Source organism: Helobdella robusta (genome assembly GCF_000326865.2).
Source record: "Helobdella robusta unplaced genomic scaffold HELROscaffold_51, whole genome shotgun sequence".
Lineage (NCBI taxonomy): Eukaryota > Metazoa > Annelida > Clitellata > Rhynchobdellida > Glossiphoniidae > Helobdella > Helobdella robusta.
Window position 1 is genome coordinate 924967 of NW_008705261.1, and position 25000 is coordinate 949966.

General features: G+C 36.3%; 4 protein-coding genes across 4 annotated transcripts in view; 2 read left to right on the forward strand and 2 right to left on the reverse strand.

Moving 5' to 3' along the window:
- Nucleotides 1-4589, reverse strand: part of HELRODRAFT_179020 (hypothetical protein) — a gene marked incomplete at both ends in the record, with an annotated part of 5007 nt that extends 418 nt beyond the window's left edge. Inside the window, 3 exons of the mRNA XM_009027878.1 lie at nt 1129-1694; nt 3751-4287; nt 4412-4589. Of these exons, the coding sequence (XP_009026126.1) occupies nt 1129-1694; nt 3751-4287; nt 4412-4589 (1281 nt within the window). The remainder of the gene's footprint in view (nt 1-1128; nt 1695-3750; nt 4288-4411) is intronic.
- A 938-nt stretch (nt 4590-5527) lies between these two features.
- Nucleotides 5528-6424, forward strand: HELRODRAFT_123984 (hypothetical protein; the record flags this gene model as incomplete). The annotated part of the gene is made up of 1 exon (XM_009027879.1): nt 5528-6424. A coding segment is annotated over one exon (897 nt), but the record flags the coding sequence as incomplete, so codon positions are not given.
- A 4437-nt stretch (nt 6425-10861) lies between these two features.
- On the forward strand, nt 10862-11929 carry HELRODRAFT_86309 (hypothetical protein; the record flags this gene model as incomplete). Its single annotated transcript, XM_009027785.1, has 3 exons — nt 10862-11076; nt 11459-11530; nt 11836-11929. Coding segments are annotated over 3 exons (381 nt in total), but the record flags the coding sequence as incomplete, so codon positions are not given.
- Nucleotides 11930-14686: 2757 nt separating this feature from the next.
- HELRODRAFT_102482 (hypothetical protein) overlaps nt 14687-25000 on the reverse strand; it is a 19914-nt gene continuing 9600 nt past the window's right edge. Inside the window, exons 15-23 of the mRNA XM_009027880.1 lie at nt 19209-19325; nt 18791-18892; nt 18001-18156; nt 17668-17807; nt 17266-17371; nt 16777-16872; nt 16276-16392; nt 15940-16017; nt 14687-15251 (exon numbers count right to left, since the gene is read on the reverse strand). Of these exons, the coding sequence (XP_009026128.1) occupies nt 15225-15251; nt 15940-16017; nt 16276-16392; nt 16777-16872; nt 17266-17371; nt 17668-17807; nt 18001-18156; nt 18791-18892; nt 19209-19325 (939 nt within the window). The 3' untranslated portion in view covers nt 14687-15224. The remainder of the gene's footprint in view (nt 15252-15939; nt 16018-16275; nt 16393-16776; nt 16873-17265; nt 17372-17667; nt 17808-18000; nt 18157-18790; nt 18893-19208; nt 19326-25000) is intronic.

Below are 25000 nucleotides of genomic sequence, written 5' to 3' on the forward strand. Positions count from 1 at the left end.
CGTTAACAACAGCCTGTAACCAAAATATATATATATTTATAAATATTTATGTATGTATATATATATATATATATATATATATATATATATATATATATAATATGTACATTTGGTGAAAGTTTAGAAAAAATCTGAAGGTCTGATTTTGTCAAAAAACTCTTCATGTTTAGTGCTAATGACCATATAAACGGTTTTTTTATAAACAAAAACTTAATTAATCATCTAGGGCCTGTCAAAATTTCAATCAATCAATCCTTGTTTACAGTTTCCATCCGTTTTGGGTCAGACTTTTTTATTTTATTCATCAGCTTCTGTCTCAAAGTCGATCTATCCATTGGATCTCCCTGTCAGGATCTGTTCTGGTAACCACCTATTGAAATGCACAACTGTCTTCTCAATGACTTTTTCAATAACTTTCAGGGGGTGTTCCAGAAGACGTATACCCCGATATGAGGAGCATTTCAGTGGGTCTTTTTTTCCTTTATATATTGGCACAGTTGTGTTACTGTTCAAATCTACTGGTTATATCGATTTACTCCACATCTCCTGACAGATGTGTAAGAGGGCTTGGAAGCCTGCCCCACCAGATGCTTGATGATGTCATTTGTAAGTCCAGATGGACCAGCCGCTTTACCCCCTTCATTGTCTTCAGTGCATCTGTAAGCTCCTCAGCTGTGATGCCATCAATCGGTCCTTCCACTGGATGTGCCTCAAAGTCCATTCAAATAGGGTTTGTTTCATTCAATAACTGATCGAAGTTATCCTTCCAGTGATCCTTCACTTCACTCTGCAAGGTTATTATGGTGCCTTTATTATTCTTTATTGCACCGTCTCGTTCCACCACCAAGTTTCGTGGTTGTGCTGGCGTTTTGGTTCAGATTTTCCACATACAGCTGTTGCAGCGTTCACTAAGGTGTTCTGAAAAGACTTCCAGTTTATGTCAATCTTCTTCAAACGATTCAGCTGTGCCGATACCAATTTCTCGAATTTTTCCCTGAACATGAAGTTCTTCAGTTTCCAAGTCTTTATTTTAGTAGGCATTCGATCAATCACAGGGCGTGATTGTTCCATGATCATATCGGCTACCGACAATCAGTGTTGAGAAAAGCATGCTTTGTCTGGAATGACTTTGGCATTTCTGAATAGTCGTCTGTGGTGTTGTCTGACTACAATAAAGTCAATTTTTGTGCATGACATTCCGCTTTTATATATGATCAAATGTTTTGCCCTCTTCTTGAAGTAGATGTTCAAAAAGGAGAGTTCATGGTTTTCAGCAAATTCCAGAATCCGTACACCGTCTTCGTTTTGAGAGCCGTAGCCAAAGCCTCCAGTGACACCGTGGAACCCATTTGCTTTATCTCCAACATGGCCGTTGAGGTTGTCACATATCAATGGTATCTCTGATGATGGTGTTTTCCTGATGGCACCTGAGAGTGTGTTCCAGAAGTCATTCTTGGGGTCTTCAGATTTACTGGTCTGTGGTGCATATGCAGAGAAAACAGTCAGAACCTGTTTTCCCATTCTGAGTTTAATCAGCATTAGAGGTAAACTGATTCGAGTCACCTCCAGTACATTTTGTGCCAGTGATTCCCGTATGAAGATTCCCACTCCATTTTGGGCTGTCTTTTGGCCATTCCAGAACAAATTATAACTCTCAATGAGAGAGACACCATTTGATTCCCATCTTCTTTCCCCTGTCAAAATTTTGAGGTTTATTAATCACAAATCCATGAATGTACGGTGCAAATTGTATCAATTTCTGAAGCGTAGTTATTTTTGTAAAAATTTTTCAAAGATTTAGTGCAAAACATTTGGAAAATTGTTTTTACTGAATACAAACAAAAACACACGTTTAGACGACATTTTCCCCGAGATCGGGGGTTGCCGTTTGGCTACCTATAATGAAACCGAAATACCCCTCGACGCCATCCACATCTGTCACTCGCCTCAGTATCACGCAACCCCGCTTTCACCCTGTCCTTCTCCACCTGCTCTCTCCATCCCAATCGCGGACGGCCCCTTCCTACCACTCCTTCAACCTCGAACTCGTCCTTGCGTCTGTCCTATTAATCACACCATGAACACATTTCTTACATTTGAACGTGCCTTCCACCTTTTTCAGTGCCCCACTCACACCACTACATCTCTTATGCACCCATTTCTGACATCCTATACACAATACCGAGTTAGCCTTCTCTCTCCTGTCACATACCCCACAGGGGTCTTTTTTACTTATCACTCGCTCCCCACCTTCCCCACTCACCATTACCTTCGTCTTACCAATATTAACTTTTAACCCTTTCTTTTCAATAACACTTTTCCATCTGTCTAATTTTAACTGCAATTCTTCCATGCTATTAGCCATCAAGACTAAATCATCTGCATACAAAATCTCAAATAACAACCCCTCCATTATGTTTCCACACACAACATCCATCACAATTGCAAACAGAAATGGTGATAACACTGATCCTTGATGCACTCCTACCTTAACACTAAAAGCGTCCGACATCCCCCTTCCAACCCTCACCTTTGTTTTTGCCCCTTCATACAGCTGCATCACAGCTTTAACAAATCTCTCATTCACTCCTTTCTTCTTCAACGCCCATTCAATGACCTTCCTCGGTACTCGATCAAAAGCCTTTACTAGATCCACAAAACACATGTACAATCTTCGTTTCTTCTTTCTATAATTCTCCTGCAACATTCTCACCATGAACAACGCATCCACCGTTCCCCTACCAGGCATAAACCCACACTGCATTTCATTAACTGTCACCATATTTCTCAACCTCCTCTCAAGCACCCTCTCCACTACCTTCATTCCGTGCTCTAGCAATTTCACACCCCTATATGATCCACAATCTCTCACATCTCCTTTGCCCTTATACAACGGCACCAACACACTGTGTCACCAATCCTCAGGTATACCTTCATCATCAAACATACTGTTAGCAATTCTCATCATAACTTCAATTCCTATCACCCCACTCGCTTTTATATGTTCTGACGCCACTTCCGAAACCCCTGTCGCCTTACCTAGTTTCATTTCTCTAACTGCTTTCTCTACTTCCTCCATCGTCACCTTCTCTATAGGTCCGTGTGTGACCGCGGATTCCACATCTCCATCTCACTCATTCTCTTCATTCATCAACCTTTCCATATGAGCTATCCACACCTGAGCTTTTTCCTCCTCATCTATGCACAACTTGCCAGATCCATCCCAAACACATCCATTCCCTATAACATCTTTCCTATCCCTCATTGACTGCTTTACTACTTTGAACATTTTCCTCGAACTCACATCAAATTCCATTTCCTTCATTAACCTGTCTGATGCTTTCGTCATTGCAGTTGCCACTGCCTGTTTTGCAACCTTCTTAGCCTTCCTATACTCAGACTCCGCTTCCTCCGTCATGTCCCTTCTCCATACCCTAAAGCTCTCCTTCTTGACCTCCAAAACCCTTCTTATATCTTCATCCCACCACCACGTCTCACCATGCCTACACTTTCCTTTCGTCCATCCACATACTTTATCTGCCGTAGCCAACACACAGTCCCTGTATCTCTCCCAAACATCTCCATCCTTACCACTCTCCCAATTTTCAGCCACCTTCACTTCAAATGCCTTCCTCACCTCTGCATCCTGCAACTTCCATGTCTTTCTCTTTGTCACAAACTTATCCTTCTTCCTCCTCCCCATTTCTTTTGATGTCACATCCATCACAACCATACTATGCTGCAGCATACCAGGTATCGCCTTCACATTCTTCACATACTTCCTATGTTTGGCCCTCACCAATATATAGTCTATCATTGACCTATGCTCTCCTGACCTATATGTAATCAATTGCGCTGGTTTCCTTGTAAACCAGGTATTCCCCACCATCATGCTATGTGCATCCGCCAACTCCAACACTCTACGCCCTTCCTCATTCCGTATACCATATCCCCACCCCCCATGTACACCTTCATATCCGTCTGCATCCGCCCCCACATGACCATTCAAATCACCCAACAACACCACAAACTCATCCAACCCCGCTTGCCCAATCTCGTCAGAAACATCATCATAAAACCTATCCTTCTCCTCTTCTTTCCTACTTTGTTGCGGAGCATATCCTGATATCACCCTCACTATTACTTTTCCAAACACCATCACCACCACAATTACACCATTGCTTCTCCGCCTCACTTCCAACACCTTCTCCACCAACTCTTCTCTTACCATCACACCAACTCCTCCCGTACCATCATCCCCCTTCCACCACAACTTATATCTTCCACCTTTAGCGCGCACAAACCTTGTACCCTCACCCTTCCATCTGATCTCCTGTAATGCAGCCACGTCAACCATTCTCCTCTGCAGCTCCTCCACCACTTCCAAACTTCTTCCTGTCAACGTGCCTACATTCCAGGTACCAAACCTCCAACCCCTTGGCCCTTGGTCTACAAGTAGTCCTTCCATCTATAGTGCCTTGCACCGCCACACTATAGAGTGGGGTGCCAGTAGCCAGACCATCCACAACCCCATGGACTGGGTCTCCGGAGATTCTTCGCACCCTCTTCTGCCGGATACTGAGGGCCATTGTTATTTCCGTCATCATAAGTATTATTTTTTGGCTAGTTTTTACGCAGGACGCCCTTCATTACGCAACCACAGTTATAAGTGGTGGGCCTAACCTTTGATGATCCAACATCACTCACAAGGCAGTGAGGGTCAGTTTAATGTCATAACCAGGACATCTGAATACAAATTTAACTAATCATCTAAAGTGTGTCAGTTTTCAAGATTGGTATAATAATGGTATTATGAATATAGGGTTGAAATTTGAATTAATTCTGAAGTGTTTTTTTTGTAAATAAACTTTAAATTTATTCTAGCTAAGGGTTTTTTCAGCCAAGAATTCAGTATGAGAGTTAAATGATAAAACCCAATTAACTCACAAAGTAATAATCAAAGGCCTGTTAAATTTTCAGGGTTTATTAAAAGCTTATACATTTGGCAAAAATCCATGTGTGTACTGTGCAGATTGGATCAATCTCTGATGCTTAGTTTTTTTTGTATAATATTTTCAAATATTTAATTCAAAGAACATGGAAAATAGTTTTTACTGGATAAATATTTAACTAATCATCTAGGGCATATCAATTTTCAAGGTTGTTACAGTTTTGGCTCTGTCTAAACTAAACTAAATGTCTACAAAAGAGAACATTAAAAAATTGATGTTATGTTGGTAAAACAAAATGCTTTTTTTTAATTGAATTTATCAGTTTTTAATGTTTTTAAAACATAAATAGGGGTTTTAACGTAGGGGTTTTAATGAAACGTATATTTGTTTTGCTCTGTCTGAATGTTTATAGATTTTTGTCTTTTAACTTCAAGTTTTTTCTAGTTTTCCCAGTCACTGTTTTTCATCTATTGTTCTTACAAATACATTTTTTTTTATTATTATTATTATTATTGACTCATATTGCACGTTTAAAACCTACAGTTATGGACAATGTACCTGAAAAGGACAACTTACTAATCAGATTTGGTGTGATATCTGATCTTCATTATGCTGATCATGATCCTCATCCAAACTTTGAAAAGACTTATTTAAGACACTATAGGAGATCATTACAATTTTTGCAAAATGCTGTGAAAGCCTGGGAATTAGATAAAGTTGGTTTTGTCATTGATCTGGGTGACGTCATCGATGGCAAAAATGTTGCCATTAAACAAAGCTTGCAAGCTTTTGAAAAAATTTTGAATGTTTACAAAAGCCTAAATGTTCCTGATTTGCATGTTGTTGGAAATCATGAATTGTATAATTTTTCAAGATCAGATTTATTGAAAATGAATGCCTTCCAATGCAAACATTCTTGTTTAAATGGGTTTAATAATTTTGACAATAGTGGTTTTATGTATTATTGTTATGAACCGCATCCGAGTGTTAAATGTATTGTACTTGATATGTATGAAATTAGTTTACTTGGGAATGACGTGAACTCACCTGAATACAAACAAGCACTCGGCATTCTTTCAATCAACCCCAATCAAGATTTGAATTCTGCTTTTGGATTGGAGGGTACAGATGAAAGATTTGTCAAGTACAATGGAGGTATATCAAAGGCACAACTTCAGTGGCTGGACGTGGTGCTAGAAGATTCTGAAAAGAAAAAACAAATGGTCATTATGTTTGGTCATTGTCCCTTGCAAAGTAATTATCCTATGACGTTGTGCTGGAATTATGATGAAATATTAGCAGTGATGCATCAACACAAATGTGTTCAGGCATATTGTTGTGGACATGCTCATGAATACTATTACACGATGGACTCCAAAGGAATACATCATCTTACTCTTCCTGGAGTTATTAAGCTGCCCACTGAAATTTCTAGCGGTCATTTAACAGTAGATGTTTACAACGACAAATTGGTTGTCTATAATTTAGGAAATTTGCTAGGCAATTCTCATGATGGGCAAATAGTGTTGCCATTTTAATGTATATTATCTATATAGGCTTTAACTTTTAAACAACTTTTTCTACTGTTGAATTTGTATTTATTATACCTAATTTTTGCTGGCATTTCAATTGAATTTCTGTGATATGTAGCTTATTAAATATTGAAACATTTTGTTTCATTTGAATATAATCAACTTAACGTATTAGCACGAACACGATGATATTTGTACAGTAGTTATGTTAATAACACTTCTACATCTAGTTGTGGTGGTTTGTCTGACTTTAATTGGTCTTTTCCATTTTGAAAGTTTTAATTTGCATTGTTAACATTAGTGAAGTTTTCCTTGCGACCATTTCTTCATCTATAAAATGAGGCTGTCATTTTAAATGAAAATGATTTTTATACTCTAAAAACTCCTTACTCTGACCCCGGAAAGTTTTAAGAATTTTCATTTTAAAAATATCTTTAGATCATGTTTTGTGTGTGTGTGTGTTTAACACTAAAATAAATGTTACTAAGTGATTAAAATCACAATTTTTTTTCAGAGTGTTTTAAAAATTATTATACAAGTAATTTTACCGAGAAAAACAATTACATTGACTGGTTTTAACTGTTTTTTTTAAGTATTTACCATTTAGTAGTGGCGTAGTAAATGTATGATGTAAATAGTGTAAAAAGTAAATGTATGATGCTAAAGTTGGACAATTTTTCTGATAATCGGAGCTCGCAGTTGGAAAGTTATCGATCAAAGAGTGTGGGTCAAAAAATTATAAAGAATTATATTCGAATAAATTTAAGGATTTATGTCCGTAGCATTGTTATACAAACTACATGTTGAGTTAATTTATTTAATTCGAAATTTGGTGTTTTCAGCTCTGATTTTCAAAAAAATATTCTTACTTTTACTGTTGTTATTTAACAAAAAAGTCTCTGTTCATTTTTTACGAAATGAAGCCTTTTTCTTTATGTCTGTTTGAAAAATTTTATTAAATTGTATAATGACGAACAGAAATTTTAATTGATTTTCACAGTTAAAATAGAATTATTGAAAGGAAAATATATCTCATATATGTCCTGGCTATAATAGAATTTGTTCATTGTGTTTGGCCACCGCACCAAAAACATATAAATATTGTTCGTTGAGCATTATTAACATAAATACGGTCGGATATCCGTTTAAAAAATTTGTTGGTTCCAAGGAAAAGAATTTGTTCGTGAAAAATTCTCTTGTCAAAAAGGTTTTTAAAAGCAAGAAAATAAAATTTTTTTAAGTGAAATTTGTTTTTTGTTCCATACAACGATGATTCCGATTCCATTAAAATTAAGGTAAAAATCGCAAAAGTTGCAAGAACAATAGAACAAGAAACAATAAATATGGTTCTAAAAAATTAAAGGAGTAAAAAAACACCGCTCACATGTCAATCGAAACATATACATACACAAACATATATATATGTGTATATATATATATGTTGGTAATAGACCATAATTCTTACAATATTCTATAAATTCTACCGAATGTTTGGCGTTAATATGTTTGTAGTTCGTTTTTTCAATTTTTCTCACTAAAGTTTATGCATTTCTTGAGATCATCTTTTATACCGTGTGCACAAACATTAAAATGTATAATAATAACCTTGATTATAGAATAGTTAAATCAATTGAATTTTCATTATTATGAAGATAAGCGTATCAATTACTTGAACACTAAAATTGTACTGTATGAAGGTCACTCCTATATATATAATATTTGTTTTCGTGATGGTGAATATTTTATTCAAAGTAAATAGGATGTTAAATAACTGAACAGAAAATATTAATAAAATTTAGAAATTGAAAATTTTGAAAAATATGGAAACTAAAAATTGATTGATTACTTGATTGATTTTTTTATTATTTGATTGATTGCTTGTTATATAGTTTATTTGGTACATTTTAAAGATTAAATTAAAATTTTGATTGATTTTTTGGGCAGAATAATTTTTCATTTTGGTACGTTATCTCATAATTTTATCGTTAATTCTGTTTATCAATTCGATAGGTTCGAGTGCTTGCTATTTAAATGTTTTCAATAGTTTTTGTTTATTAAATTTTTTTTATGTTATTTCGTTCTATTTTATTATATTTGTACATCTTCATAATTGTTTGTTTTGCAAATTTGGGTTGAACCCGGTTGACTCTTTAGAAATTGGATTATATAAATTTGATTGATTGACCGATTGATTACTTTTTCATTGTTTTTACGGCTTGTAATTGTCGTTGGCAATACATATAGAATGAAACACATAGGCCTTTGTTTTATGAAAAACATCTCTGAGAGTTGTAAGAGGTAATTAGCATATGTGCGGCTAGTAACTAGCATATTATATATACGTTTCATTAAGTTACCGGAAGCAATTATTATAATGAGAGATACTCGATAGGGCAATTCTAGTTAAAAATTTCATAGTATACGCTCGATACGTAGAATTAAGTTTACGTAGATTTTTTTATAAAACTTTTAAATACATGCATAGACCTGTATAATTATGCCACGTTCATTTTTTTCCCATTTTAATGTTTAAATTATAAAGAACACTTTTTTATAAATCATTTTAGAAATTGTTTTTAACCGTTTCATAATGTTTCATCTATGTATTTTCGTACACCGCTTTAATCTCAAACCCGTATATATACACTCTGTGACGAGACGAACGTTTCATTCGTTCCGAAATTTCTCGAGGGCGTCTTTTTATGTGGTGTGTTTGTTTCATTTTAAGTTTTATGATTTCTGTCCTGCTTTTTAATTTTTAAAGTTAAACTTTGTTAGACGACTTCTAGTTTGGTTTATTTATTAATTTTATAATAATTATATTTGTTATAGAATTATTATAATAATTATATATTATTTAAATATTTATTAACTATTATTAAGTTAATTTTTTTAAGTTAACTTAAAAGTCTTAAGTAATTAAAAATGAAAGTTACTCTAAGAGTAACTTTTTATGTTGTAATTTATAACATCAAAACAAAAGAAAAGACCTTTGTGGCATTCTGTCATTTTTTAAAATTTAAGTTAGGGCTAGATTTGGTTTGGTGAAGTTTCTAATATCATTTAGTTTAGTCAATAATAAGTCAATTATTATTGTAGTACAAAAATGTTCTTGACATTTTTTTCAGAAAATTAGTAAAATTTAATTAAAATAATAGCCTTTTTTATAGGTAAACTTTTTTACCAATTGGGAAACGATTTGAAAATTAGAAAAAACATGAATATTTATTTTTATTAGATTAGCATTAGATTAGTTATTAGTATTAGTTGAAAGATTAAACAGTCGAGTTGTATTAGCATTGCAGTTTGCAGGTAGATCTACTAATAAACAATGCAGCTAGCCCTCTATTTAACAAGTTGAAACATTTAGTAGGAGGTGTTTTATATGACGCGATATGATGTATCAATATACAACTATTTTATTGCAGGTCTGTCAGCAGCATCATCATCGTATATCCAATTTGTCTATTTTCTTATATCATTACCAAGGAGCCGCAATGTCCGACGAGTGAGTTGCTCTGCTTTAGTTTTTAATTTTTTTTATATAAATTGATTCAAACTTTTATGAATTTTTATTTCTTGTAATAAACATCTTTTGAGATAAGTAATATCATTTAAACTTTAAGGTTATATGTGTGCTTGAAAATGCTGACGTGTGGTTGGAAATCTGAAAGTTGAGCATCGATGTTGAGTCACTAATCGGGGCGCTAATAAAAACACTTTGAAGTAGTGGCAGTGCTCGAATGATGACATCATTGCCAGTTGTGTTGTGCAGTGAGAGGCAGTGCCTGATGACTGTACAACATTCGTCAGTTGTGTAATTAGTTGTCAGCAGGGAGGCATGTGATAATATCTTTTGCTTGTCAATTTGAGAATTCAGAAAAAATTATTTTAGTAATATTTCATCATAAAGCTAAACAAAACTTACTAAACTTCCTAAAACTTGCATAACTAAACTATAGCAGGGTGAGCATTAGGCCTATGCTTCAAAACATTAAACTTTTAAACCATAAATACATGAACAGCTGATAATTGCCTATATATATATATATATATAATATATATAATATATATATATATATATATATATAGTCTTACATTGTGTTTATTCTGATGACTTAGTAGACTTTTAGAAACGCACATGCTTCTAGTTTATTTATTTAAGCCTTTCAAAACCACAAGATTTTTGAGTACTTTTGTAGTACTATTGTTACATTAGATAAGTATTTGCAATCTATTTTAGCTAGTAGACCAACAAGCCCATACATTTTTCATAAACTATACATTTTTGTTGAAATTTAATAGTTTCAAACGTAGAAAAGGTTATTTGGTGTTACCATTTTAAGAAATAATTTTTAAATACAATTCCAACTTAGGTTTGATGGAGACTTCGACGGCGATTTTGATGAAATGGAAGATGACGTCCAGGATGAGATTGAGAATGTCGAGGAGAGCCAGGAGAACATTGAAATAATTGATTCAACGCAGGAGCAATCATCGCTGAAAGTCGATCCAGAGAAAAGGATGACGACACCCTACATGACTAAATATGAAAGGGCCAGAGTCCTTGGGACGAGAGCTCTACAAATTGCGTTAGTTTCCCATCAATTGAGATAATTTTCACTTTTTTTGCCACATCATAGGACTCATAAAGCGTGGATATAATATCTTGTCTTGCTGAAGATTATTTAAAATTTTTAACTTGATTTTGTAATGTAGGTACTATTATTTTACTCAGTTTCAGACACTAAAGTTTCGATATAAATTCATAATTGATTGTAGGTGAATTTCTAATCAGAACTTTTCTTAAGTAAGACCCAACAGAACGTACCTATCTGGGCGGATTCATTAGTCATCTGCAGTTGATCATTGAATACTTGCAAATTAAGAATTCAACTGCCAATTAGTCACTTATTTAATTGGCCAGTTATTAATTGATCAATTAATTTGTTAATTATTTGATTAAAAATGTAGGATGTGCGCGCCGGTGATGGTCGAACTGGAAGGTGAAATTGATCCCCTGGCAATTGCAATGAAGGAATTGAAGTACTCATTTGTTTTTTCTATGACTTCTCCCGATGATTTCATATGCACTTCTATTTTAAAATTTTTATTTACCATCAACTTGCTAATGCGATGAGAGTTAACTAATTAATCAGTTAGATGATGGCACAAAGATTGATTAACGAGTATATGGGTGGTCAGAAGTGTGGATGGGGGGTGCGTGATGAAGGTGAACAGGTGTGTGGGTGGGCATGGGCAGATGTGTAGGTGGCATGAATGGTGTGTATGGTCGAAAGGGGTATACTACTACTTACGACGCCAATCACGAACACATAAATTTGAAACAGGGCAAGGAAGATTCCGATCATCATCAGGAGGTACCTTCCAGATGGCTCCTATGAGGACTGGGCTATCGACGAACTCATCATCACGGACATCTAATCCACACTCACTCAATCTCACTGACCGTCCTTCGCTGCCATATCACAATTATCTACTTATCTACTACTCTTCTCTTTCTCTCTCTCTCTCTTATATATATATATATATTTGAAACAAACATATATATATATAGAGAGAGAGAGAATTTGTGTACATATAAATCATAATTGCAGTTGCTGAAATTTTGTGAAACTCTAGCAAGTTATTAATTAATTGTGATCGATAATATGGAAAAGAATTTTTTTTTTATCCGCGGAGTTTAATTAATCAGTATCAAATTATAATTAGATTCCATTAGAGTTGTGCTCGTTAGACTAAAAAGGAGATTTAATTAGAAGCTCTTCAAATGATGCGGCTGTGCGAGTAACTGACAATTAGTAACTTCTTTAATGTTGAGTTTGTCGTTGGGGAAGTGTTGGGGAGTTGTTGTACATTTGTACGACTTGAAATTGGGAATATTGCCTTGCCGGGTTGACTGCTCGCACTTGGTCAATGTACATCGTTATTGATGAGTATCGTTAATTGGAGTTGAAAAAACGTGGGTGCTGTTTGGAAGCTGAAAGTTGCACGCGGGTTCACATCCCACGTTCTAAACTTCCAAATTATTATTATAACTACCTTACATTTTTTATTATTTTTTTCAAAGTAATTATTATTTGATGGATCAAATTTAAAAGTTATTTTTTTTTAAGTTTAATTTAAAAAAGCTTTAAAAAATTTTGTAATTTGTTTTATTTTCTTTTTAATCTTATATTTTTTTAAATGTAGGGCTGGAAAAAGATTAAATATAATATTAATAATATAATAGTAATATTAGATTTGTTACAAATAAAACATGGGCTGCTGTTCAAAAATCAGCCAATAAATTTATCCATCTGTCGATGTTTTGTTGAGAAGTTTTTTTATGTAAGACTAAACGATCAAATGTTAATATTGATATTGTATTTCTCCAAATGTTAGTGGAGAAATACATGGATGGATATATATATATATATATATTTATATATATATGATCAAATATTAATATTGTATTAATAATTACTTCTTGATATAATAGCCCATCAGATAGATTGGACGAATAGATAACTTATTAAAGATAAAGAACGTATTTATGCTATGGTGTTTTTAATGACTGAAATCGATTATGAAATTTTATATTTTTATTATTTATTTCAATTTTATTATTTTTATTCTGGGACGGTGCAATGGTTAATTGTGCGTTGTTGATGCAGTGTCCGGGTTCGAATGCGGAGAGATTCCCGCTCGTCACGTGCAAAAGTGTGACGCGCTGATTCATGTGTGTTTATTTATGCACTGTGTGTTTGTTGTGATAACCTTTGAGGAATGTCTACGAGAGAATTATTTTTAGTTAATTAGTTTTTAATGTTAAATTGTAAAAGTTACATATTTATGATTGATTTTATAAAAAAAAACAACAATCCAGTTGAGTTAAATTTTGAACGAAATTGCTACCGAAACTGGTCAAAATTGGTAAAAATTTCGTTCTGCAACTTATGTATTCAGGCTATCGTTTAAATGCTAGAAAGGATTTTATCAAAAATTACTATTTAAATACTTTTCAATTATTAAAAAATACTCTTTCTTGTTTAAAGATAATAAAATGTGTACTTTCTTTCGTGGAAAAGCGAAAAAATAGTTTTTTTTATTAAAATTTCAAACACACCTCAGACTAAAAACCGCAGATATCGTTAATTATAATTAATAATTAATATTTAGGAAACAGGCAAAGTCGAAAGCAAATTAATAAAAAAATGGTGCTCCATCAAGCACGGGCAGCATGTGGGGTCGACTGTCTTGTAACTTCAGTGAAAAATTTCTTCATACATAATGCATATTTATAAATTAATACCGTAATTAATTTTTATTATCAGCTTATTTATTGTTTTAAGAGTAACATGCGAGTCTACTATTTTACGGAACAGATTCTTTAGAGTTCAATGAAATAAGAAAAAAAAGTTCATGTAAAACCTTGTATCTACTCACACTATTTTAGGCATAATAAGATTATTATTGGAAATAAAATGAGTTTGTTGTGCAGCCAACGGCTTAGTTAGAAACTTCTTAGATCTGAAGTTAGAAAATGGCAACAGGGATGTAGCGATAAAATTTGTTGAAAAAAACTGCAACTTAACTTGCCTACACAGGTTGATTGGCTCAGATCAAATTTCAGAAGAATCAGAATTAGCATAGGGTGGCGGCCTATTGCCTGCCCGGGCCGCCTGAACATCACACACACGCCAACTGCACAAAGGAGGCACGCACACAGGCACGTCTGAGCATGGACTGACCGGATCATGTAGGGTCCTTGCACGTTAAGTGTAAAAGATTCAAAATTTTAGTCGTATTATGAAAATACATCACATTTCGAAATGAACAAGCAACTGTTTCATGGAATGATTGTTTTGATCCCATTTCTCAAGACTGTATAATGTTCTGATACCTTTCGTAGCCATCAATCTTTATTATTTTTATTCAACTATCTACCTGCCCATTTTTATTCCTCCATCTCATCATATATTCATTTATTTATTCATGCAACTATATAGATATATTTTAAAATTTTGTTTCGATGTTTTGACTCACACGTCCCAGACCCACCATCACCGAAAGACTGTTGGACCCAGGAGTGGGAAATTTTTACCCGGAGTCGAAAAATTTTAAAACAAGAAAGGAGTCAAACACGGAAAAATATTTATCCAACGACTGAGACGAGACATCCCGCAACGAACTCCAAGCCACGTGTAAACGTAGCACCGGAAACAAACTCTTTATTACGTATGAAACGAACGTTACATGTAAACAGTGCAAGTGCATCACAATTTAAATTCAGACGAATGACGTCATCAAACATAGAATAATATTTTACTGCGTGTATAATAGAAAACGAACGAAGATGTTTCACGATGCGTGTAATGAAAACAAATTAAATATCGTATGAAAGAAATATGACAATCGAAATTAAAAAGATCTTCTTGGACACGAGGGAGTGAATGAATGAATAAATGAATGAATGAATGAGTGTATGAGATATTGCCCGGACGGAGTTAAAAACGTTGGATGTTGTTGGTGGATGGATGTTGTGGTGTGAAAGGTGAGCTGATGAAAGTAGTGGTGTGGATGGTGCGTATGGAAAGAAGTTGCGTGTGTGGATGGTTTTTGCGTGAAAGTCGTGATGTGTAGATGAGGGGTGAATGAAGATTGTGGTGGTGTGTATTGTGGAGGTTGTGGTATGTGGATGGTGTGTAACTGCTTCTCCGATGGTTTTACTGATCTGTTACAATTCATCTTTAGTCTGTTGGCCCTGTTAAATTTACACAAATGTGCGTGTTTGCATCGTTTGATGGGTTAGATACGTACCGAATATTCGGCCTAACCGAATATTCGGCCTAACCGAATATTCGGCCTAACCTAATATTCGGACAAAACTTGATATTTGGCTTCGGCAATTATCAGACCGAATTTTGCAATCTTCATGTAGAGTATCGTGTTTTTAGATTTCAGGGCAATAATTGATTACTATTGGAGAAAAATTTATTTTGGCTTTTATGACAGTTAAATTTAAAAATTATCTCGACAGAGAATTGTTGAATAAACACGATTCGCTTACTGCTTTCTTCGATGACTTGTTTTCATTCTAAAACATTTTTTTTTCAAAATTGCGGTTTTTGGCTTTCGGCTTCAATCGAAAAGTGGATCGACTACTTACCAAAATTAAAAAAAAATTACTCTATTCGGTGCATCTCAACTGCAGAAGCGTGCAGGCACTAAACGATTAATCGTCCAATCATTCAAAAAAATTATTTTCAGGTCAAGAATTGGATTGGAAGAATGGCGCACAATTAACTCATCACTGCCACGAGCATCATCATCACGCCACAATTATCACGATGATCAACGTTTCACCATACGATAACAACCATCATGACCATCACCACCCTCACCCTCACCACCACAACCCCACCATTACCACCACCACCACCACCACCGACCTCAAGGGGCACAACGTTGTTGAGATACTGGATAATGTAGTCAGCGTTTTGACTGTCAATATCGGCTCCATAGAAACTCTGGTGGTGGTGATGATAATGATAACGGTGGTGGTGAGGATAACGATGATATAATATGCCAATCCAATAATTCTTGGTATAATTTGACGAGGAACAACTTCATCACCAACAACATCAGCAAAACGTTAAGAAACCAACCACCAGCCACCACCAACCACCAAAGACCAGCGACCACCAACATCCGAATCATCACCACCACCAACAACAACAAACAACAATGTCGCCAAAAACAACTACATAACCAATATGCAAATGAACCTCTGAGGCGGGGCTATAATATCTGATTGACGGGTAGGCCTGTATGCCCGCCATCTGACACAGACGAGCGTTCTCGTCGCAGTTCACTTTTCCCGCCTTTACACGACCCTTCACTTCCTGGTAATGATGATGACCACATCAACAATGATGATGATGCGGTGATGTTGTTTTTCTTGTGTGATGATGATGATGACGACGATGATGAAGATGAGAATGGGCCTGGTGATATAAATATGAAGACCAAACAAGCAATATGATATCGCTGAAAAAACGACCAGCCAGCAATGCTTATGTACAATCAAGAGTCATCATCATCATCACAAACATAACCACCACCATTACCACCACCACCATTACCACCCTCATCATCATCATCATCATTATCATGTTCTCTCATCATCATCGTTCTCTTCTACCATCACCACCAACGTTTTCATCGTCATCAACATCACCACCACCATGTCATCATAATTACACCACCGCCACCATCGTCATCCTCACCATGGCAACTCTCTCAAACTCAGGAGCAAAGACCTGACAGTGGCCACACCAAGGTGCAAAGAAATCAATGATCCAGGGTCGAGAGCTTTTGAGGACCTGTGTGTTGGTGTGTGTGTGTTGTTTGTGGTTAGGGTGAGTTTGCTGGTGAGTGTGTTGGTGTGTGTGTTGATGTTTGTCGGTGTATGCGTGTTTGTGCGTGTCTGTTGGCGCGTGTTGGTGTTGGTGTGTGTGTTGATGATAGCCTGTTAGTGACTGGATTGGAAGCAGCGTTGCCATCGAGAGATTCATTGCTGTGCGTGTTATCTTCCACCTCACAAACGTCATCCCCAACTTCATCATCATCATCATCGTCGTCATTATCACCACATCATCTTCATCATCACCATCACATCATAATCATCATCACACCATCATCATCATCACACCATCATTTTCACACCATCATCATCATCATTACCATCACATCATCATCATCATCACCCCTCTCACCTTCTCCCTGAACTTGGTCTCATCGAGTTTGTGGGTCTTTGTGGGTAGGAAGTCGAACACCCAGGCCCTGATTGACTGTGCGTCTCTGTACCAGCCGTTGTACAAGCTGCGTGGGTGGGTGGTGCATGATGACTTAACAATCATTATTGATTCACTCTCTAGTAATAGTTCTCGGAGGATTGGAGTGTGTACCGTCTTGTAAATATAAACGCGTGTGTGTGTGTACGTGTAGCAAATAACCAGCCCAGGATTTATACCTGATCAACCAACCAAACAACCAACCAGCCAGCCAACCAACCAACCAACCAGCCAGCCAACCAACCAACCAGCCAGCCAGCCAACCAACCAACCAGCCAGCCAGCCAGCCAGCCAGCCAACCAACCAGCCAGCCAACCAACTAACTGGAAGATCTTGTTGTCTGCCCTGCCCTGAGGATAGAGCCTGATGGACGGGTAGGAGTTGACGTTCAGACTCTGACACAACTCCTTGTGCTCCTGACAGTCCACTTGCCCCACGTGCACGTTCTTCACCCCATCAAACATCTGCGGGCAGGGTCAAGGTGATACGATGTGGATGGTAGGTGTTTGCGGATGAATGTTTATTATCATTACCCTTCTCTTCCTCCTCCTCCTCCTCATGATCACCATCCTCATCATCACCCTCTTCATCACCATCATAATCATCATCATCACATCACCATCACCATCCTCATCATCACCATCATCATCATCATACCTTCGCGAGCCTCCTCCACTCAGGTTCCAGCTGCTGGCAGGGCCCACACCAGGGCGCATAGAAGTCGACGATCCACGTCTGCTCGAGGGAGCGTTGTGCTACAAGCGACTGGAAGGTGGCCGCTTCGAGGATGGTCACTGAAGGCTTCATGATGTCCTGGCGTGTGGTGTGTTGTTGTGTGGTGTGTTGTTGTGCGGTGTGTTGTTGTGTGGTGTGTTGTAGTGTGGTGTGTTGCTGTGCGGTGTGTTGTTGTGTGGTGTGTTGTAGTGACGTGTGTTGTGTGTTGTTGTGTGGTGTGTTGTAGTGCGGTGTGTTGCTGTGTGGTGTGTTGTTGTGCGGTGTGTTGTTGTGTGGTGTGTTGTAGTGCGGTGTGTTGTTGTTTGGTGTGTTGTAGTGTGGTGCGTTTTTGTGCGATGTGTTGTAGTGTGGTGTGTTGTTGTGCGGTGTGTTGTTGTGCGGTGTGTTGCTGTGTGGTGTGTTGTTGTGTGGTGTGTTGTTGTGTGGTGTGTTGTAGTGCGGTGTGTTGTTGTGTGGTGTGTTGTAGTGTGGTGCGTTGTTGTGCGATGTGTTGTAGTGTGGTGTGTTGTAGTGCGGTGTGTTGTTGTGTGGTGTGTTGTAGTGTGGTGCGTTGTTGTGCGATGTGTTGTAGTGTGGTGTGTTGTTGTGCGGTGGGTTGTTGTGCGGTGTGTTGTTGTGTGGTGTGTTGTTGTGCTGTGTGTTGTTGTGTGGTGTGTTGTTGTGTGGTGTGTTGTTGTGTGGCGTTAGTAAACGATAGAGAATGATAGTGAACCTGAATGAACTGAACGATCTCCGAGGCAGAATGGTGGCCATGATAATGATGAGGCTTCGTTAGGTTGTACAAGATGGTGGTGGGGTAAGAGTGCACGTTGTACTGGGTGGGTGGTGCATGGTGGTGGTGCATGGTAGTGGTGGTAGAAATGATGGCGATGATAATAACAATGATGATGAAAGTTATATTGCAGCATTAACAGTACTGCTGATGATCATGGTAACAGGGTGAACAACGACGGCGTACGAGACGGCGATGCGATGGCGTACAAAAACTGAGTACACCACGATGCGATGGGATTAGTTACTATTAAAAAACATATGAAAAAACCACTACATCACACGCATCACAAGCAATACACACACACACACACACACACACACATACACACATACACACACACACTTAACTTACTTACGTTCATACAGAGAGTGGCATGCACCGTGCAGTCCACAGTACCAAACTTGACAGACATGCCGACCATCCTGGAGGCCTTCCTGAACTCGGGCAGTAGCCTCAAGCACGGCGGACACCACTAGAGGTCGTGATCGAAAACAAAACAAATATGTACCATACAACTACCGATATATATATATATATATATATATATATATATATATATCATATAACCACAGATGTATATTCTAAAACCACAGATGAATGTCGTATAACTAAAGATATATATCTCACAACTACACACACACACGCACACACACACATATCTGCATCCGCAGATACATTTGCGGACACTTTGATCTACCGGCTCAATTTTTGCCTGCCAAAGCTATGCGATTTTTATAATAAAAAAAAACTTAGAGATCTACAAATCTTTACATCGCACACATCCCAATTCCATTACACCCACGAATCAAAATCAATAACCAAATTCTTGACACTCGACACAATGATGTCTTTCTCACAACATCATAAATTGACAGCATCCAAGGCCTCCAAAAGAAACAATATTTTAAAAGCACTCAGCAGCACCTCATTTGGTCTGGATAAGGAAACTCAACTACAGACCTACAAAACCATTGGTCGCTTCACAATCGAGTAGGCATGTTCTTCCTGGTCCCCGCTGACGTTCGACACCGGTTTCAACCTCTCGCCTCCAACGCTCTCGGAATGCTGCCCTTTGCCTGATCACAGGCTGCCATAAAGTCACGTCGAAGCAGCACCTGTACTCAGAATGCCAGATGCTAACCGTGAAGGAACATTCGGATCTTATCTTCTCCCAATTCCTTCAACAATGCCATAACCCTTGTCATCCGTGCCACATCTTCAAAAAACAGCCTCCATCCGATCGAAGCTTAAAGACCACCCTCTGTTCGAGATGGATGTAGACGGTAAACTCAGTGCTGCCATTCGCCATTGACTACGCCTCCTTGAAAATTGCCTCACTCATCCTTCATGGTAACGCCGCCAAAACCGCCTCGGAGTCATATATGGCGCCAGTGCTACTCAACGGATAACCTCCACAAATACCCTAAAATAGATAATCTGAATAAAGTTTGCCCAGGACTCTTGCCCAGCTCCGCCATGGCCACAGCATCTTTCTCGACAGCTACAAATCAAGAATCGACATCTGTCTCAATGGCTCAACAACATCTGTCCTTTTTGCCACCAACAACCAGACCATGTCTCCCATCTGTTCAGCTGCCTCAAGAATCGCACACATCTCAAAATAATAGATCTGTGGAGTAACCCGGTGGAAGTGGCAAACTGGCTTGGGCCTCGCCTGGAAGTCTAGGAAGGGCAACAACAACACACACACACATATATATATATTTTGTAATGGCGTCTAAAGTTAATTTGTCGGTCAATGAGATTTTATATTTCCCTATAAATAACATAAATTTACTTAAAATGAAGTGTTTATTTCAAATATTGTTGAATTTTACATTTCTGGCAATATTAATGCTGCGTTAAAAACTATAAAAATGACTTAGAATTGGTTAAAAATGGAAAGTTTATATATTTGGAAAAAACGTTCTGTGAAAAGCAACAAAAAAGAGAAAAAAATGCTTGATAATGTTACAATTGTTTTGCAATTAAACAGATATAATTTATTGGAATTTCTACCAACATATGTTAGTGTTGATTTTTTCAAAATTCCAAGAATGGAAAATATATTAAATGTATATTTCAATAAAATTAAATTGGAAATTAAAGAAATATTGTACAAGCAAGTAGCAGGGTTTTAGCTGCGACCGGGAAAATTAACAGGCAAAGGGTATGAATACATTGTGATAGCAGTGATAGACGCATGGCGGTAAAGCACGCAAAAATAGCAACCAATCCGCGGTATGTACAGAATTGTTTAAATAAACAGACCCGGGATGTTTGAAAAGAGGAGAATAAAGGATAATTCTGTTGGTGTTGGTGGAAGCTGGTCGGTCGTAGTTAGCGGTAGTTAAAATTCTCGAGGTTACGTCGGTGGTTGGTACGGTTGGTAGAAGCAGTTACGTCGGTGGTTGGTACGGTTGGTGGAAGCAGTTTCGTTGGTAGTTGGTATAGTTGATAAAAGCGGTTACGTTGGTGATTAATAAATTCCACAGTAGTCAGGGCAAACCCTGATACCGAATCGACACCGTCACTTCAGCAAACGTGAATCGACAACACGTTTAACAAGCTACACACCAATTCGGCCAACGTGAATTGACAGTGTGCGCAACAAACGACACGGCATTTCAGCAGCGGCGAAGTGACAGTCAACGAAGCCTCCGCCAGAAGTACCACAGACAACGTGACAGCCGGTGTCCTGTCCACATTCACAGTCATTGCTACATTTGACGAAAGCTTATAATTTTTATTGCTGGGAACTGTCGGTGAACCCTTACAAGCAAGAGTTGTACATAGCAAAACTAATAGAAAACATGAATGTTAACTATCTTGCCAGCAAACCGACCAGCGCACCTGAATATTATACGCGGGAAACTGTCCCACCAGCTAAACAAACTAAACAAAAGCGTGTAATTGACAGCAGAGTCAACAATAACAACAACAATTTCATCAGCAACAACAGCGGCGACAACAACGGCAGCAACAACAGTACTCTATGGGCGGATGTTGTGAGAACTCCTACTGAAAATATCGACCAACCATTCACAGCTGTCCAGTCAACATTTCAAACCAATGTCACATTAAAACTAGGCGACAGATGACGGATTTTTATATAGTAATGTGAATGTTCAGAAGTCAAACTGCTGCTTCTTGTCTAAAGATTCCAAAGAAAAATGGGTATCTGATTTTCCTGTGGCACATCAGACTCGTGCACAAAACATCATAAAAGAACGGATAGGACTTACTTCATTTGCAAAGCAACAGGTTTCAGTTGACAAACCTGAAATGTCTTGTTTTTCTGTATTCATTGGTTCAAAAATTATTGATCACACTGTGGAGTGTACCAATCAGGAAGGAAGCAGAGTGAAACAAAATTTATGGCGTGCAACAAGTCAACCAGAACTTAAAGCCTTTCTGGGGCTCCTTTTATTACGGGAGGTATATAAATCAACTGAAGAATCAACCGAAGAGTTATGGAGTGCTGATGGTCGTAGGGATTTTATTTCAACAATGAGTTACAATAAGTTAGCATTGTGAATGGAATAATTTATTACTAAATAATTTTTTCTGATTTTTACTTTCATATAGATTTAGAGATCTAAGAAGATTCATTCGTTTTGATAATAAAAATACTAGATCTCAAAGATTAAATACTGACAAACTAGCTGCTATGAGCGAAATATGGTCGATGTTTCTATATAGTGCTCAAGGGGCAATGGTACCAGGACCATTCCTCACAATTGATGAAAGGCTAGCTCCATATAGAGGTAGATGCAGTTTTATTCAGTATATGCCATCACAACCAGCAAAGTATGGACTGAAAATTTGGATGTGTTGTGATGCTGAAAACAAATATATTTATAATGCAAGCATATATTGTGGCAAAAATTTGGATGATGATAAGCCATGCAAAGATCTTGGAGGTAAAGTAGTGCGTCAACTCTTGGAACCTATTAAGTGTGAAGGTCGAAACATCACCACTGATAATTTTTTCACTTCTTTGTCTCTAGCAAGAGATGTTTTAAAAACAAAAAAAGCTACAATGGTTGGTACGGTTCGCAAAAATCGTGTAGAGTTGCCAAAAGAATTTGTCATTTACAATGGACGAGAATTGCATTATTCACTTGTTGGCTACAATGAGGTTGATAATATATGCATAGTTTCATACAAGTGTAAAAAAAAGTTGTTGTTCTTCTGTCCACTATGCATTTAACAAAAATAAATTTTGGCAAAGGTCCAAAAAAGTTACCAGAAGTTATTGATTTTTATAATAAAACCAAGGGTGGAGTTGATTGTGCTGATCAGATGATAGACACATACAGTACCAAACTGACACATACAGACGTTGGCCAGTGGTTATGTTTTGCAACATGGTTGATATTGCAGCACTTAATGTTTATGTCCTTTTTAATAAGTTACAAGCAGAAGAAACACCATTAATAAAACGCAGGCTTTTTTTAAAAATCTTGGTAAAAGTCTTTGCCAGGAGTTCCAAAGACATCATCAATCTAATGCAATTTGCCCCATTTTATTAAGAGATACCACATTGCAGCCATGCAAAAAAAGAGGCCGATGTTGTACTTGTTCTCGTCAGTTAAACAAAAAATGCACAACAAGTTGCACTTCATGTCAACAAAACGTTTTTTCTGAACATTGCAGAATTTTTTGTAAGAACTGTCTTCCCAATGAATGTCAATGAAACCTTGAAGAAAACAACGTTTTATAACTTATAATACTAACTTTTTGTGACAATATATATATTAAATGTTATATATTATATTAATTATTAAGGCAACTATTTCATTTAATAAACTATAAAAGATTTTGAAGTTGTTTTCAAAAAAATACATAATATTTTAATTGGGGTCAAAATCGACCCCATGCCCTTACATGTAAATAATTTTTTCCGCCCAATGAAGTAATCAAAATGTAATCAAAATGTTTCAAATTCATCTGATCCTAAATGTAACTTTAAATAAATTTCTTCTTTTAGTATCTCAATTATTTTAGTTTTGTTGAATGTCTACCATTTGAAATTATTGATGTTGTAAAAAATTTTGATAACTGTTATAGTTGTGCTAATGATTTAACTTCAAACTTTTTATTAAAAAATATTTTTCAAAGTATCTTATTTCCGTTGCTTCATTTAGTTAATTTATCTTTTAAAACTGGTCATTTCCCTAATTGTTTGATAATTTCTAAAGTTTTGCCTTTATTTAAATCTGGTGACCGTCATTCTATTAAAAATTATCGCCCTATTTCAATTCTTCCTAGTTTGTCAAAATTAATTGAAAAAATTATTTTAAATCGTCTTAATGAATTTTTAAATTGTGATAATATTATTTGTTTAAATCAATATGGTTTTCGTCATAAATGTCAACTGAGTTTGCTGTTTCAGACGTTATTAATTTTGTTTCTCATGCACTTGAATCTAAAAAATACTCTATTGGGGTTTTTATAGATCTTTGCAAAGCTTTTGACTCTTTAGATCACAGTATTTTATTGTACAAGTTATAATTGGTTTTCTTCTTATTTTAATGATCGCTCTCAATTTGTTTCTATTGGTAGTTTTATGTCATCATTGTCTCCTATTAAATCGGGTGTTCCTCAAGGTTCTATTTTGGGCCCTTTACTTTTCAATATTTATATTAATGATTTTGTTTACTCTTCTAACATTGTAAAATTTATTTTATTTGCTGATGACACTACTCTTCTTTATTCTTATTCGGATTTTAATGTAATTGTTTCTGTAATTAATTACGAATTAAATATTGCTTACTATTGGGTTGTTTCAAATAATCTACGTATTAATTATAACAAACATATTAACGCCAAACATTCGGTAGAATTTATAGAATATTGTAAATATATATATATATATATATATATATATATTTACAATATTCTATAAATTTTACCGAATGATTGGCGTTCGGTAATGCCAATCATTCGGTAGAATTTATAGTAGAATATTGTAGCGCCAATCATTCGGTAGAATTTATAGAATATTGTAAAAATTATGGTCTATTACCAACACACACACACACATATATATATATATATATATATATATATATATATATATATATATATATATATATTACCCAATTACAGACACATACATAAGCATAGATAAACATACACATC